This window comes from Leptonychotes weddellii, chromosome X (genome assembly GCF_054177405.1).
Source record: "Leptonychotes weddellii isolate Sample4059 chromosome X, ASM5417740v2, whole genome shotgun sequence".
In the NCBI taxonomy this organism is placed as follows: Eukaryota; Metazoa; Chordata; class Mammalia; order Carnivora; family Phocidae; genus Leptonychotes; species Leptonychotes weddellii.
In genome coordinates, this window is record NC_138385.1 from 12970687 (window position 1) to 12988989 (window position 18303).

At 38.5% G+C, this 18303-nt stretch overlaps 1 protein-coding gene across 1 annotated transcript in view; it reads right to left on the reverse strand.

Moving 5' to 3' along the window:
- LOC102734313 (transmembrane 9 superfamily member 2-like) overlaps positions 1–18303 on the reverse strand; it is a 76671-nt gene that overhangs the window by 54799 nt on the left and 3569 nt on the right. Inside the window, exons 2-5 of the mRNA XM_081809405.1 lie at positions 14104–14171; positions 12679–12772; positions 9268–9395; positions 8807–8933 (exon numbers count right to left, since the gene is read on the reverse strand). Of these exons, the coding sequence (XP_081665531.1) occupies positions 8807–8933; positions 9268–9395; positions 12679–12772; positions 14104–14171 (417 nt within the window). The remainder of the gene's footprint in view (positions 1–8806; positions 8934–9267; positions 9396–12678; positions 12773–14103; positions 14172–18303) is intronic.

An 18303-nucleotide genomic window follows, 5' to 3' on the forward strand; every position in this document is an offset into this window, starting at 1 on the left:
CAAAACAGAGGATCATAGGGGAAGGGAGGAAAAAAATGAAACAAGATGAAACCCAGAGGGAGACAAACCATACGAGACTCCTAATCTCCGGAAACAAACTGAGGGTTGCTGGAGTGGAGGGGGGTGGAAGGGATGGGGTGGCTGGGTGATGGACACTGGGGAGGGTATGTACTATGGTGAGCGCTATGAATTGTGTAAGACAGACGAATCACAGACCTGTACCTCCGAAACAAATAATACATTGTATGTTAATAAAAAAAAATCTTTTTAGGGGCGCCTGGGTGATTCAGTCAGTTAAGTGTCTGACTCTTGGTTTCAGCTCAGATCATGATCTCAGGGTCATGAGATCAGGCCCCACATTGGGCTCTGTGCTCAGTGCAGAGTCTGCTTGTCCCTCTCCCTCTGCTCCTCCCCCAGCTCGTGCTTCCTCTCTCAAATAAATAAATAAAATCGTAAAAATATTTTTAAAATTTTTTTAAAAATAAAATAAAATATACTCTCTGGTAGGGGAGGTTGATAATGGAGGAGGCTATGTATATATGGGGGTTGGGGGTATATGAGAACTCTCTGTACATTTCCTCTTAATTTTGCTGTGAACCTAATCCTGCTCTAAAAAATAAAGTCTTTTAAATTAAAAACAAAAACAAAACGTGAGCTGACAAGAAAGTAAGGAACTGCCATGCCAAATCTAAGGGAAAGCAGGAAGCCAGAGAGGTAAGCTGGGTGAGGGAGCACTGATGCTGCTATTGTCCTGAGGACACCTGCTGATCTGGGCAAACTTGAACTTAGGTTTGGGTAGCCTCATGGGATAGGGAGGAGAGACCTCAAGGAGGGCCCTCCCAGGTGAGAAGGCTAACATGAGACCCTCTGCACATTAAGCTGAGACCACTGACCCCTCACAAAACCAATACCCTCAGGGTAAAGATGAGCCAGAAGAAAACCTTCTCCACACAAGCCCCCCATGGACTACAAGGAAGATGGCCTTGATGGTAAACAGAAAAGGGGAGTGGGGGAACTGTCCTGGAACAGTTGTGGCCACGGGCCAGGCCTAACATAGATTTGCAGTGTGGATTCCCATCACCTAAGTGGCCCTAGGAATTTCAAGTTGTGAATTTGCTTTAAGGTGGTCCCAGACTGATATTTCCCAAAGATGTCTGCAGAAGTAAATGAAAATCTTCTCTGGAGGAAACTACTTTGATCCTAGGACTCAAAGAAACTCCACAAATAATTTTTTTTAGAGGCTGACTGAGAGAGAGCGAGAGCAGGGTTGGGGGGCAGAGGGAGAGGGAGAATTTTAAGCAGGCTCCACATCCAGTGCAGAGCCCAACATGGGGCTCGATCTCATGACCCTGAGACCATGACCTGAGCTGAAATCAAGTCAGACACCTAACTGACTAAGCCACCCAGGTGCCCCATCAGAAGCAGATTTAAAACTAACTACATAGGGCGCCTGGGTGGCCCAGTCATTAAGCGTCTGCCTTGGCTCAGGTCATGATCCCAGGGTCCTGGGATCAAGCCCTACATCAGGGTCCCTTCTTGGCAGGGAGGCTGTTTCTCCCTCTCCCACTCCCCCTGCTTGTGTTCCTGCTCTCGCTGTGTCTCCCGCTGTCAAATAATTAAATAAAATCTTTGAAAAAATAAAAATAAGTAAAATTTTAACTACATTTACTAAAAGTAAAATACAAGCATGACAGTATGTGCACAAAATAGAAAAGTATAAAATAATGACTTAGCAAATTTGCAAAAGAACAAAATAAAACTTGCAGAAATGAGAAAGCTAATTACTGAAATTAAAAATTCAATGCCTATGGGTTTTTTTTCAGGATTTTTGAGGTCTGTTTATGGATGAAATAACTTATAAATTGATTATCAGATGCCAAGGCAAAGGGCTTGAAAATGTGAGAACAAAATTTCAATATGTTTGATATAAATGTTATTGTAATAACACATTTTTTTCAAGTTTTTATTTAAATTCTAGTTAGTTAACACAGTGCAATATTGGTTTCAGGAGCAGAATCTAGTGATTCATCACTTACATACAACACCTGGTGCTCATCACAACATGTGCCCTCAATGCCAATGTTTATAAGAGAAGAAACAAGTAAAGAAGAAAATTTTAGACTAGAAGATATGCCAGAACGCAGCACACACAAAAAAAATGGAAAATACAGAAGGGAGGTTAAGAGCATGGAGGAGAAAATAAAAACATTTAACACAGCTTTAATTGGAGTCTGAAAAGGAAAGAAGAAAGTATCTGACAATGGCTGAGAATTCCAGAACTGATAAGAGGCACCAATCCAGGAAACTAAAAAAAATACAAAAAAGATTAAAAACAAAGCAAAACAAAAGTCTATAACTAGACACATAATCATGAAACTGTATGAGACCCTTTATAGAAAGAGGTGACTAATAATTCCATTTTATGGAATCTAAAATGCCACCAATTATAAAACATTCTTTTAGGGATGTCTGGGTGGCACAGTCAGTTAAGCATCTGACTCTTGGTTTCAGCTTGGGTCCTGGTCTCAGGGTTGTGGGATTGAGCCCCGTGTTGGGCGTGGCTTAGTCAGTTAGGTGGGTCTGCTTGGGGCACCTGGGTGGCTCAGTCATTAAGCATCTGCCTTTGGCTCAGGTCAGGATCCCCGGGTCCTGGGATCGAGCCCCGCATCGGGCTCCCTGCTCCACGGGAAGCCTGCTCCTCCCTCTCCCACACCCCCTGCTTGTGTTCCCTCTCTAGCTGTGTCTCTCTCTGTCAAATAAATAAATAAAATCTTTAAAAAAAAAAAAAAGAGTAGAGTCTGCTTGGAGATCTCTCTCCCTCTGCCCCTCCCTCCCCTCCCCACCCCCACTTTCTCTCTCTCTCAAATAAATAAATAAATCTTTTTAAAAAAACATTATTTTATGTGCTGTTAGGAAAAAACATTGCCAATTAAACTTTGACAAGCCATCAACTGAAAGGGATACATCCTGATTTCATAAATGTTAAAATATTGGAAAATATGAGTTTTAGAATAAAATGTGGACTATAAAAATAATAAACAAAGCATAAAATAACAGAAGTGAGAACAAATGTCTATCAGTAAATGTAAATGGGCTTGACTCACCTATTAAGAGGAAAAGGGCTTTCAGAAGATACCACAAGGCAAAACTCAACATGTTGTATACAAGAGACACATCTAAAACAAAGAGGTTCTGAAAAGGTAAGAAGGGCTGGGCAAAGTTACACTGAGGGAAGGTAGGCAAAAAGAAAGCAAGGGAGTTGGACCTCCTCTTCCTGACATGATGGAATAATGCGAGACCAGATTTATCCTTTCACTTTAAACAACTAAAAAAAAATGGGTAAAATATAGGAAGACAACATTTTTTAGACCTCAGACAACAAAGAACATTAAGAGACTGTTCACTGGGACACCTGGGTGGCTCAGTTGGTTGAGCAACTGACGCTTGGTTTCGGCTCAGGTCATGATCTCGGGGTCCTGGGATCGAGCCCCACATTGCGCTCTGCACTCAGTGGGGAATCTGCTTGGGATTCTCTCTCTCGCTCTCAAATGAATAAATAAATCTTTAAAAAAAAGAGACTGATCGCTAAGAGAAAGGCAACAAATAAGCTGAGCCCTGAAATAAAATCTTTTAAAAAAATTGTTTTTCTTTGCAAGGAGGCATTGAATGAAGTGCTGCCAGTAGAGGGTGCTAGACAGACATTACCAGGGAGGAGAGTTTTGTTTTCTGGTTGACGGGAGCTCTCACTCCACACTCCCCTATTTCTCCAGTGGACACAACCTCTAAAGAATTAATGGATCCATGTGTCACAACAAAAAGAGAGACAAAAAGACATCAGGGTTGGGGAGGGAGGGAGGGATGAATAGGCAAAAGGCAGAACACAGATTTGCAGGACAGTGAGACTACTCAGTATGGTACCGTAACAGTAGATACATGTCATTACACATTTGTCCAAACCTATAAAATGTACAACACCAAGAGTGAACTCTCCTGAAAACTATGCTGAGTGATAACGGTGTATGAATGTAGGTTTATCAATTGTGACAAATGTACCACAGTCTGGTGAGCGAAGATGATCATGAGGAAGGCTATGCATATGTGGGGAAAGGGGACCATGGAAAATCTCTGTACCTGCCTCTCAATTTTTCTTTGAGCCTAAAACTGATCTAAATAATAAATCTATTTTGGGGGGGAGCCTGGGTGGTGCAGTTGGTTAAGTGTCCGACTCTTGGTTTCAGCTCAGGTCATGGTCTCAGGGTCATGGGATTGAGCCCCACGTCAGGCTCCACACTCAGCACAGAGTCAGCTTGTCCCTCTCTCTCTACTCCCCCCACTCCCCCCATTCGCTCTTTCTCAAATAAATAAAAATTTTAAAATAATAAATCCATTTGTTAAAAAGGAGACATCATTTGCCTCTTGATGAAAGAACACACCACTACCTTATCTCACCAAAGAGATCAAACTTGAATCTGATCAAGCCACTGGATCCATCTGCCAATTTTCAAGAAATAAAAGAGAACATGCAGCACTATTTGGATGAATGATACAGGGACAGACAAATGGATAAACATGTGATAAATCAAATATTTTAAAATGCTAATTGGGGGCACCTGGCTGGCTCAGTCGGAAGAGCATGCAACTCTTGATCTTGGGGTTGTGAATTCGAGCCCCATGTTGCGTATACAGAGTACTTAAATAAAACTCTAAAAAAATTTTAGAATCTAGGTGCTGGGTATATGAGTGTCTACTATATAATGAATTAAGCTTTTCTGTATTTGAAATTGCTCACAATAAAAGATTTAAAAAAGATATATAGGGGCACCTGGGTGGCTCAGTCGGTTAAGCATCTGCCTTTGGCTCAGGTCATGATCCCAGAGTCCTGGGATTGAGTCCTGCGTCGGGCTCGCAGCTCAGCAGGGAGTCTGCTTCTCCCTCTCCCTCTGTCCCTCGCCCCTGGCTCGTACTCTTGCTCTCAAATAAATAAATAAAATCTTAAAAAAAAAAAAAGACATATAAAATGTTCAAGTCTAAACTACATTGTCTAAAACTAGAAAAGAAACTTAAGGAAGTGATTAGGATAGAAGTTAGGAGAGTGTTTACTTTAGGAAAAGGAAGGACATTGTAAATGGATAGGGATACACTGATACCTTCTGGGTGGCTGGCCAAATTCTATTTCCTGACTTGCTTGAGGTTTACAAAGGTGTTCCCCTTGTAATAATTCATTAAACTTTATATCTGTTCTGTGTGGTTTTCTAGATCTGTATTTCGCAACAAAAAGGCTTTTTTTAAAGTCCATATCCTTTGACTCAGCAATTACCCTTATATGAATTTATCCTAAGGTAATAATTAGACAAGAGTACACAGATGTTTGTACAATAACATTCATTGAGTGCCTACTATGTATTAGACACAGCTCCAAGCACTTTTTAATATTTATTTATTTGAGAGAGAGAGGAGTGGAGGAGTGGAAGAGTAGAGGGAGTGGAGAGAGTGGGGGGAGGGGCAGAGGTAGGGGGAGAAGCAGACTCCCCATTGAGCGTGCGTGGAGTGACTGGGGCTCAATCCCAGGACCCTGGGATCATGACCTGAGCCAAAGTCAGATGCTTAAACAACTGAGCCACCCAGGCGTCCCTCTGAGTACTTTATAAGTAGTATCCTATCTATCCTCACAACAACCCTATGTGGTATATACTACTCTTATTCCCATTTTACAGATGAGACTCAAAGAGACATAAGAATGTTAACATTGTATATCAACTATACTTCAATTTAAAAAAAAAGAAAACAGGGGCACCTGGGTGGCTCAGTCAGTTAAGCATCTGCCTTCAGCTCAGGTTATGATCCTAGGGTTCTGGGATTGAGCCCCATGTCTGCTTCTCCCTCTCCCTCTGCCCCTCCCCCTGTTCCTATGTGCTCTCCCCTCTCTCAATAAATAAAATCTTAAAAAAGGAAGAAAACAGCTATTAAAAATAAAAAATAAATGTTCACTGCAGCATTATTAAGTAACAAAAATTGAAAACACCTAATTATGGTGAAGTGGATAAAAAATTACATTCCAGGGGCTGGCTCAGTTGGAAGAGCATGTGACTCTTGATCTCAGGGTTGTGAGTTTGAGTGTCACACTTGGTGTAGAGATTACATAAATAAATAAGTAAATACTTAAAAAATATCTTTACAAAAAAATGAAAAAATGGGGCATCTGGCTGGCTCAGTTGGTAGAGCATGCTACTCTTGATCTCAGAGTCATGAATTTGAGCCCCACGTTGGGTGTAGAGATTACTTAAAAATAAACTCATTTTTAAAGATTTATTTATTTATTTTAGAGAGAGAGAGCACACAGCAGGGGGAGGAGCAGAAGGAGAGGAAGAAAATCTTAAGCAGGCTCTGACTCCCTCCTGAGCACAGGACCCAGCACTCACCACCCTGAGATCATGACCTGAGTCAAAATCAAGAGTTGGCCACTTAACTGACTGAGCCATCCAGGTGCCCCAGTAAATTAACTTCTAAAAATAAATGGAAATAAAAAGAGAGCCTTTAAAAAATTATGTTCCATCCACACAATGGAATATTATGAAACTACTAAAAAGCATAAACACTTTCTTGTTCTTGTATTCTATCTGTATATGAATAGATAGGTAGGTAGATAGATATTGACCACGGAAAGAAGCCCATTATAAACTTCTAAAAGAAACAAAGCAGATTACAGAAATATATATATACATTTTATAATCCCACTTAGATTAAGAAATGATGTATTCATAAAAAGAATCTATTAAAATTGAGGTGGATTATAGAGAGATTCTCACTTTGTACTCTTTAAACCTCTGGGTTGTATGAGGTTTTTATAAACATGTATCATTTTGCAACCATGGGGGAGGTGGTTGCACAATGTGAAGGTACATATGTTGATAAAAGTTACTGCTACCCTGGCCAACTGCAGCTCTTTCATTCTATGGGTCCATTTATTCTTCACAGACTTGGCCTTCAAAAATGTGGTCTTTACATCATCCCAAAGAACCCACTTTCATATATGCTATCAAACACAGACTATATTAATCAAAATTTCTCCTATTCATTAACTCCTCTTTTCTGCCACTTCTCCTTTATAAGTTTATTTATTTGTTTAAGTAATCTCTATATCCAACATGGGGCTTCAACTCATGACCTGAGCCAGCCAGGTGCCCCTCCTCCCTTACTTTAAAAGAATTATCAATTATCAATTAAGCATTTGTTTGTTGCTTCTCCTCCCATATTCCCTACCTAAATGTTTCCTATTGTGAAGAATACATATCACTGGGGATATAGGAGATGATTTTAGGCAGCAGATGAAAAAACAATTTGTACTCTATTTGTACTCTACTTTTGTATCTATATATTTGAAATTGATGAATTAAAAATATAAGTAGTGCACTAAACCTATACTTTCTGGGATATTATAGTTTCCTTTCTAAGTAAACTTAAGTTATGGATTATCAAAAATAGATAATAATGGGGCTCCTAGCTGGCTCAGTTGGTAGAGTATATTGACTATTGATCTCGGGGTTGCAAGTTCGAGCCCCACGTTGGGTGTAGAGATTACTTAAAAATAAAAATCTTTAAAAAAAATTGAGGGGCACCTGGCTGACTCAGTCAGAAGAACGTGGACTCTTGATCTAGGAGTCCTGAGTTCAAGCCCCAAGGTAGGTGTAGAGATTACTAAAACTAAATAAACTCAAAAAAAATTTAATAAATAATAATATAGGTGCCTCCGATTTGACCAAAATCACCAAGGTGATGCATAAATGAGTGAAATTTAAGAAGCACTGCCCTTTTATCTGGAAAGAAACAGTTAAGAGTATCATCAGTTAGACAACCAAGCCAGAAACTGGGCAGTCATCCTATATTCTTCCTTCTTCCATCCCCTTTGTCCCCATCGCTGACCCACACTGAGTCGCCACACAGAAAACAGATTAAAGGCAGTGCTGCCCTGGTTGAGCTCTTTCACGGCCATTCAGCCTCTTAGTCATCCTCCATGGCAGCCCCAAGACACTCCTGTTAGTCTAGGGCCCAGTAGGACACTGACTGAGAACCGCAAGGCAGAACAGTGTGACTGGGACTTCCAAGCTAAAAAGATCTGAGTTGGAGTCCTACTTCTGCCACTTAACCAGCTGTATGTCTCTAGTCATGCCACAGCCTCTCGGAGACTGATTTTCATCATCTGTAAAATGGCAGCAGTAGATCCTAGCAACAGGGCTGTTCTAAGGATGAAATTAGTCACTGTATAAAGTAATATAACATTGCTCCTGGCACATTAGAGGCAATCGATACAATTTTCCTTACCACTGCACACAGGACCTCCCTCCATGACCTGGCTTCTGCCTACCTCCCATTTTAGCTTCATCTCTAGCTGTTACCACCCAAATCCCAAAACTTATGCCCACAGACATGTTCGACCCCTCACAGTCCCCCAATCATAGCATCCTGTTTCAGGCTTCCAAGCTCTTGATCACACTGATCTCCCTACTAGAAATGCTCACCCACCCATTTATTTCACATATACTTTTTCATACCCTCCATTATATCCTCCTTGTCCCTTAATCTCCTATCATAGGACATTTTAGTGTATTGATTTGTCTACAGGGCTATCTCCTTACTCAGGACTATGAACTTCTAGAGGATAGAGACCATGTTTACTTGAGTTTGTATTCCCAACACCTAGCCCAAAACCTAGGAGATGGTAGGTGTCCCATTAATGTTTGCTAAGTGATTACAATAGAAAGCAAATTATAAGCAACTTATATTTCTACAGTAAGTTCTCAACACTTACGTGGATAGCGCAAGCATCTTTCACTATGCCACTTTTGGTAATAAAACATCCTATCGGAAATCCTGGTGTGCAGTACTTTCCATCCTCAATAACGTGACACCATATTACTGGCATATTATCAATAATCCTAAATATAAATATTTTAAAAATAAAAGATTTAAGCATTTCACATGAAGCAATAGCAACATCATCTTGCATACATTTAAGTTCAAATTTTTAATCAAAGTCACAAAAAATAGTATATAATTTCAAATATCTATTAAAACTACTTTTTTAAAAAAACTACTGAAAGGACTTAAAATTTTTAATCAAAGTCACAAAAATAGTATACAATTTCAAGTATTAAAACAACTTTTTTTTAAAAAACTACTTCTGAAAAAAAAATAAAATAAAATAAAAAACTACTTCTGAAAGGACTTAAAAAATTAAGTCATGTTATCTCAGTGTTATTTCAAACCTACCAGTGATGTTGATAATTTAGTTGTATTCCTTTCTTCAAAAAAGCCAGCTTTTTCTTGTGGTCCTCATTTTCTCTATCATAGGATTTTACACAAACTTTTTTACATGTTTCTGTCTTGTTAAAAGAAAACTGTTAAGAAAGAAAATAGTAAAAGACTTGACTAAATTTTATAAAAACAAGTATCACAAAATAAGTACTTTACCTTACAGATAAAACTTTTCCTCAGAGACTTCAGTATGCCATCATCCTCAACACTATCTCCTTTGAGTTTCAATTCATACCTGAAATGATTACACTACACACACACACACGCACACACACACACACATACACAACATGCTTTCACCACTAAGCAGAAGAATTTGCCTTCTTCAATAACATAGAAGGTAGGATATAACATCCACTGTAGCTTCCTAAAACCACCCTGATATAGAACCCTTCACTTAAAAGTGGTAACAAAATTGATTTTAGTGATGGTCACACAACACTCTGAATATACTAAAAAACATTACATCGGAGGGGCGCCTGGCTGGCTCAGTCAGTTAAGCATCTGCCTTGGGCTCAGTCCATGATCACAGGGACCTGGGTTCTAGTCCTGCATCAGGCTCCTTGCTCAGCGGGGAGTCTGCTTCTCCCTCTGCCCACTCCCTCCCTGCTTGCGCTCTCTCTCAAATAAATAAAAGCTTTAAAAAATAAAAAATAAATAAAAAACATTAAATTGGATACTTCAAGGGGCGCCTGGCTGGCTCAGTCAATACAGCATGCAACGCTTGATCTCCAAGCTGTAAGTTCAAGCCCCATGTTGGGTGTAGAGCTTACTTTAAAAAAAATGGACACTTTAAGTGGGTTACTTGGTATGTGAATCTCTCTCAATAGAGCTGTTAACAAAAAAGTGTTAATAAAATATTTGATACTTTTAATATGAAACCTCTTATTTACAAAGTCTAGCTATCAGGATAAAGTACCGGTGTTACTAATCAGGAAATAATGAACAAGAATAAACTATGAAAAAGAGTTATAGTTAGCACCTCATATCCTGAAATCATACAAATATTAACCAAAAAGTTCCCTATTGGCAGCTGAGAACACTGTCACCTTTCTTTCTTTCTTTCTTTCTCTTATACTGTCATGTTCTTCATTCCAAGGGACAGCATTTCTTGAAAAAGTTCACTTTTCTGTTAGGACAATGGTACTCCACAGAGGTATTTTGTGCAACTTTAATCATCGAAAAGCTAATGCCTGACACACAGACCAAAAAAATAGATCAACAGAGAACCCAGAAATAGATCTATACAACTATGTCCGTGTGATTTTTTTGACAAAGGTGCAAAAGCAATTCAGTGGAGGAAGGACAGTCTTTTCAACAGATAATGCTGAAGTAACTGGACATCTATAGGCCAAAAAGCAAAAACAAAAAAAAAATCCAGTAATTTCAATCCAAATCTCATACCTTATACAAAATAACTCAAAAGAGATCACAGACTTAAATATATAAAGTAATTATAAAAGTGTCAGAAGAAAACATAAAAGAAAATCTTCAAGACCTAAAGGCTATGTCATGTGTCCTTAAACTTGACACCAAAAACACAATCCATAAAAAAGAAATTTGATTATTGGACCTCATAAAAATTAATGTTTGCTCTGTCAAAGACTCTGTTAAGAAGATGAAAACACAGAGGTGCCTGCCTGGCTCAGTTGGTAGAACACACTATTCTCGATCTCGGAGTCATGAGTTTGAGCCCCGTATTAGGTATAGAGATTATTTAAAAATAAAATCTTTAAAAAAAAAAGGATGATGATGAAAACAAAAGCTACAGACTGGGAAAAAACTATTTGTAAACTACTGTTGCAACAAAGGAATCACACCTAGAATATATAAGGAATTCTGAAAACTCAATAGTAAAGGAACAAACAATCCAAATAGAAAATGGGTAAAAGAGGAGACAGGGGCTCCTGGGTGGCTCAGTCGGTTGAGCATCTGGCTCTTGGTTTCGGCTTAGGTCATGATCTCAGGGTTGGGAGACTGAGCCCCAGGTCAGGCTGCACACTCAGCAAGAAGTCTGAAGATTCTCTCCCTCTGCCTCTCCCCCCATTCTTTCTCCCTCTCCCTCTCACACACACACAAGTGAATGCATGTAAAACTAGTGGAATCTGAATAAGCTCTGTGCACTGTACCAGTGTCAGTTCCTGGGTTTTGCTATTGTACTACAGTCATGCAAGATGCTATCATTGGGCAAACCTGGGCACAGGGTACATGAGAGCTCCCTGTTCATGGGGTTTTTGTAGCTTCCTGTCTAGCATTTCAAAATAAAAAGTCTTGGGGCGCCTGGGTGGCTTAGTCAGTTAAGCATCTGCCTTCGGCTCAGGTCATAATCCCGGGGTCCTGGGATCGTGTCCCACATCAGGTTCCCTGCTCAGTGGAGAGCCTGCTTCTCCCTCTCCCTCTGCCTCTCCCCCTGCTTGTGCTCTGTCTCTCTCTCTCCCAAATGAATAAAATCTTAAAAAATAAATGAATGAATAAAAATCTTTAAAAAAAAGTTTTAAAAGAAGTTAATGCCTGATGGTTTCACAAGTGTATACATAAATTAAAATTGAGCAAACTACATACTTTTTTTAAAAGTTTTAAGTAATCTCTATACCCCACGTGGGGCTTAAACTCACGACCCCGAGACCAAGAGTCGCATGCACCTCCGACTGAGCCAGCCAGCTGCCCCCAAACTATACACTTTCAATATGAGCAGTTTATTGTACTTCAAGTAGATGTCAATGAATTTGGAAAAAAGAAGAAAAAAAGTTAATGCCTTCATAATCATAACTGCTTATGAAAACATCCTTACTCTATACCCATTATCTATTAAGATATTGAAGGCAAAATCAATAAGACAATGACAGTCCAATGACATCTGCTTATTCCACCCTACCCGAAATATGCAGGGACAATAAGGTAAACTTTTTCTTTACTAAGCAAAAATAAAATTTGAAAGGCAAAATCTTTATGTGGAATCACTCCCTACTGCAGATAGTTCAAAGACCACATACTCATGCATTCTTCTGGCAATACCACATCCTATCTCCTTTCTTTTTTCTCTACCTCCTTTTAAAACACTCTTTGGGGCGCCTGGGTGGCTCAGTCATTAGGCGTCTGCCTTCAGCTCAGGTCATCACCCCAGGGTCCTGGGATCAAGCCCCGCATTGAGCCCCCCATTGAGCCCCGCATCGGGCTCCCTGCTCGGCAGGAAGCCTGCTTCTCCCTCTCCCAATCCCCCTGCTTGTGTTCCCTCTCTCGCTATGTCTCTGTCAGATAAATAAAATTTTTAAAAATAAAAAATAAAACAGACTCTTTGCTACAATTTTAAGTAGCCAGTTCTGAGAAGATTCAATTTAAAATAATATTAAATAAGATCTGAATAACCTTATAGGGGGATGATGTTATTCGTTCTCCAAATAGTACTTGGCCGAGATTTTCAGAAGGGTTTTTCTTTCCAGAATCTTGACAGAAGTCAAAGCTAGAGGAGAAGTTCAAGTAAGGTAAAAACATATATATACATCTCAGCAAAGAAATACATCTTTGTAATTTGTCAAGCCTCTCCACTGTTAATGGTAGATACTTCTAAAAACATGACCCAGAAGGTGTCTAATTATGATTTATAGACCTCATTATAGATTTCTTTTTAAATTGTTTAACTTCTTATAACTAAGAATTCATTATTTTAAATGCTCATGGTACTGCTCTTGGCTTTTGTAATGTAGGTAATCACAATCTTAAAAAAACTAACAGTTATTTTCAGGGTTAATCTTCAAATTACATAAAATAAGCAAAGAATAGTTTAAAATCTGTACTAATTCTAACCTGAGACATTTAGAAACTGCTGTTATCAGTTCTGATCAAAGGGGAACTTAAACAACAAAATCCCTCCTCAAATACATGCCCACAGATTCACTCACAAATCAAATGGTTACTACATGAAAAGAATTACAACTACCTTTAAGTAAATGTGAATATATAAAATTGAATATAAAATGGCAGACGATAAAATCAATGGTAGGCTTGCATAATATTTTAAATGCTCCTGCTAACACCCTACATTTAAACCTGGTATTTTAATGAAAATTAGATCTGATTTTACTTCTGTTTAATTAGTGGAAATAAAGTAATACCAAAGCGAGCTACAATCATTTTTCTAAAACGTATATCATTTGTTGCTATTCTCAAAATGATTGATCTTAATTTTGATTATGTAACACCAGCTCACTACTAAACTAAGCACTTGGCATCCATTAAAAACCTTAGTAGAGGGGCAGCTGGGTGGCTCAGTCGTTGAGCGTCTGCCTTCAGCTCGGGTCATGGTCCCGGGGTCCTGGGATCGAGCCCCGCATTGGGCTCCCTGCTCAGCGGGAGGCCTGCTTCTCCCTCTCCCACTCCCCCTGCTTGTGTTCCCTCTCTCGCTGTGTCTCTCTCTGTCAAATAAATAAAATCTTTTAAAAAAATAAAAATAAAAACCTTAGTAGAAACCTCCCTATCCCATGTTTTAAAAATAAACTACAACTCTGCAATGATTTTTTTAAAGTTCAAAATATAGTAACTTCATAATTTGCTTTTCTTAGAAAAATCAAGTATGGCAACTTCCTAAATTTTTAAGCATTTGCCTCACACTGAAAGCTCTCTATTTTAACCATTTTGTTCCTGTTACCTTTATTACAAAATTACCACTGTATTTCTTAATATATCCAGGGCTTTCATCCACTATCTTTAAAAGCTTAAAACACACTTTTAACACAATAATATCATAATTATGATGTAACCGCAATTATATCAGAGATAATACTTATAACTTACGTATTATATTCATAAGGTAGGACAGATTCTGCTGAGTCCAATCTATTTACAAATAGTGCTATTGATGACTACAAAAAGGAAAGAAAACACTCATTAATAATACAAAATAAAACAAGGTAGCACTTGCAAAATACATAATGAAGTAACTGAAAGGTAATTGGGTCTACTGCTCCCATCAATTTATAACTGTGCAATTATAAATTTATAACTTAGGACAGTGTTATAAATGTATAACAATACAGTTATAAATTTTTAACACAGTATAGCTATAAATTCATAACATTTCATTTAGGTGGCATCATTGGATTCTCTGAATACATAAATTTTTCAGATATCTCAGCCATTCTTAACCTTTTTTAATTATAGAACCCTTTGAGAATGTGATGAAGGCTATGGCCCCTCTCCTCAAAAAAGCATACATATTCACCAAAGTCTCTGTTCAGGTTTAGGAGGCTTCATAGGGCCCCTGGAGTCCACGGAATTCGGGTTAAGAACTTGAGATAATTAAATCTACCTGCATAAGAGCTCTCCTTGTATTATTTTAGCCGTTTTTGTAAGAATCATTCTAAAATACACTTCACTCTTTCCTATCTTAAACAGAACACGGTGATCACAATTCAACCTTCCTTGATGGCTCAGGGTCATTTTGAACATCAATCCTTGCACCAGCTTTGACTCTGTGACATTCTCAGTATCAAACTAAGTGAGAATTATTTGCCCCAAAACTACATTGCAATAGATGCTACCCACATCCCTACTACCCACACCTCTCACCCCTACCAAAGAACTTCAACTTCTTTGTGTAGATTTTAGGTCTTTTTTTTTTTTTAAGATTTTATTTATTTATTTATTTGAGAGAGAGAGACTGAGAGAGAGAGCACATGAGAAGGGGGAGGGTCGGGAGGGTCAGAGGGAGAAGCAGACTCCCTGCCGAGCAGGGAGCCCGATGCGGGACTCGATCCAGGGACTCGATCCAGGGACTCCAGGATCATGACCTGAGCCGAAGGCAGTCGCTTAACCAACTGAGCCACCCAGGCGCCCTAGGTCTTTCTTTTCAATTGTCAGTTGTTGAGATGCCTCTTCTCCCTTCTTCCCCACCCCCAATCTGCTAGAGAGCAAGCCCTCAATTTGTGGAATGAATCACAGATTTGTTAAAACTATATCAAAAAGGCTGAGAGCATGAGAGTTAGTGCATGAACATTAGGACATCTATTCTGGCTTTTCACAGAATACTTCTGCTTACTTCCCTGGATCTCAGCTGTGTTGTTGATAATTTACAAGATAGGATTTTTTTTAAGTAGGCTCTATGCCCAGCGTGGAGCACAACACAGGACTTGAACTCACAACCCTGAGATCAAGACCTGAGCTGAGATCAAGAGTCAGACGCCTAATTGACTGAGCCACCCAGGTGCCCAAGATAGGATTTTTAAAACCACTAGAACAGCAGAACTTGGGTAAACACTTTATTCTTGTTCAAAATTCCATAAACTGTTTTTTTAATTGAACATCTGCTATCATCTTTGCCACATGGTTAGTTTTGTTTTTTTTTAAAGAGGATGTAGGAAATCATCAAGTTTGGCAACAAATATAAACAACCTTACTCTAACTCTGTAAGAGTATTGTATCTGCACTTAATGAAATCTAATCAGAAATTTAGCAGTAGCAACATATATCAGAGTTTTATAAAGGTGAACAGAGAAAAGTTTTTTTTTTTCATTTTTTTTAAAGATTTTATTTATTCATTTGAGACACAGAGATATATAGAGAGAGAGAGCATGAGCAGTGGGAGAAGCAGAGGAAGAGGGAGAAGCAGACTCCCCGCTGAGCCAGGAGCCCGATGTGGGGCTCGATCCCAGGACCCTGGGATCATTACCTGAGCCGAAGGCAGACGCTTAACCATCTGAGCCACCCAGGTGCCCCAGAGAAAAGTTTCTAAAAGGACAGCAGATAATTAAGGATAATAGCTCTCATCTAGAATCCCAAAACACAACGTATATAAGATTTGAACTATATTTTAAAATGCATATCTGGAGCTTACTATAATTAAAAGAATCTTAATGGTTTCACAAATCAAGTGGAGAAAAGATAAATTCTTCAATAATACTGTTAAGAGAACTGGTCAGCAATCTAGGGGGGAAAAAAGTTAAGCTGGATACTTACCTCATACATTACACCAGGAAATCTCAATCTTATTTGTTAAAATTTAAACCATAAAATTTAAACCATAAAAATAATAGAAGAAACCATGGGAGAATTATTTTATAATCTTGGCTGGCTTGGTTAAGACCTTTCAAAACAGGGGGCACCTGGGTGGCTCAGTTGGTTAAGCAACTGCCTTCGGCTCAGGTCATGATCCTGGAGTCCCTGGATCGAGTCCCGCATCGGGCTCCCTGCTCGGCAGGGGGTCTGCTTCGTCCTCTGACCCTCTTCCCTCTCATGCTCTCTCTCATTCTCTCTCTCAAATAAATAAATAAAATCTTTAAAAAAAAAAAAAAGACCTTTCAAAACAGGGCAAAAAAGTCAGAAACCAAAAAAATTTTTGATATATTAGAATAAAAGCCAATTTTTCTAAATGGTGAAAAAACAAAAGCAAAAACAAAACACAATAAGCAAAACCAAAAGACAACTGACAAACTTGGGAAAAGGATGTCACAGACAAGGGACTAGTTTCCTGATTTAAGAGTGTAAATTAATGCAACCTCCATGGAAAGCAATTTGAGGATATCAAAATTGTTAAGTGCATATATTCTTTGACCCAGCAATTCCAGTCCTAGGAATTTATTCTATAGATATTCTCATATGCAACAATGTTTGGTAAGATCAAGAGAATAGAAACAAGCTAAATACATAAATAAGGGACTATGTAAATTAAGTATAGCACATTCTTATAATAGAATGCTATACCATTAAAAAAGAACAAGGATGTTCTTTATACGATGATATAAAATGATCTCTAAGCTATATTGTTAAATGATAAAGGCACCTGAAGATGAGAACAGTATGCTCCCATTTGTGTAAAAAAAAAAAAAAAAGGCAAAAATGATATAAATACTTATTTGTTCATTTATTCATGAAATCCCTAGCAGGATACATGAGAAACTGATGATATTGGTGCTCTCCAGGGAGGGGTACTATGTGACTAAAAGACCCAGGTAGATGAGACCTTCACAGAGAAAAACCTCTTATCTGTCCATATCCTTGTATATTATTCTAAGTGAGATCATTACAATCAGGGGGATGAACATTTTTGTAGACTTTGATATATATTTCAAATTACTCTCCAAAGGGTTCAAGTTTAACTATTAAACCAATCTACATGCCATCAAAAGGCAGCAAAGAGACAAGTCCAGGAGGACTTGCACAAGAAAAACAGACTGATCCCTTTTATAAGTTAATGTTATGAAAAAAAAAAAAAAAGCAGGGACTGTGCTTGATTCAAAGAACCATAGACTACAATAAAGAGATGCAATTTGTGGTCCTAGATTGGATTCTGGTTTGGTTATTTCAGGGATAACTAGGGAAATCTGACTATGAACTTGGTAATACATGAGATAAAAATGTATTGATGTGGAAAGATAGAGTTGTTAATAGAAAAGTGCAGGTTATGGGATGGTTAAGCATCTGCCTTCGGCTCAGGCTCAGGTCATGATCACAGGATCCTGGAATCCAGTCCTGCATGGGGCTCCTTGCTAAGCAGGGAGCCTGCTTCTCCCTCTGCCTGCTGCTCCCTCTGCTTGTGCTCTCTCTCTCTCTCTCACAAATAAATTTTTAAAATCTTTTTTAAAAAAGGAAAGAAACAAGATATTGATTAAAAAAGAAAGAAAAGTGCAGGTTACAAAATAACATGAATACCACGATTTTATGTCGGTAAAAAATGCATATGGACTTTCATTCATTGCTAGTGGGAATGCAAAATGATATAGCCACTTTGGAAGACAGCTTGGCAGTTTCTTAAAAAACTAAACATACTCTTAGTATACAATCTAGCAATGATACTCCTTGGTATTTTCCTAAAGGAGTTGAAAACATAAGTCTACACGAAAACCTGCACAATGTCTATAGCAGCTTTGTTCATCATTGTGAAAACTTGGAAGCAACCAAGATGTCTTTAGTAGGTGAATATATAAATGAATTGTGGTACATCCAGATAATGGAATATTATTCAAAACTGAAAAACAATGAACTATTAAGCCATGAAAA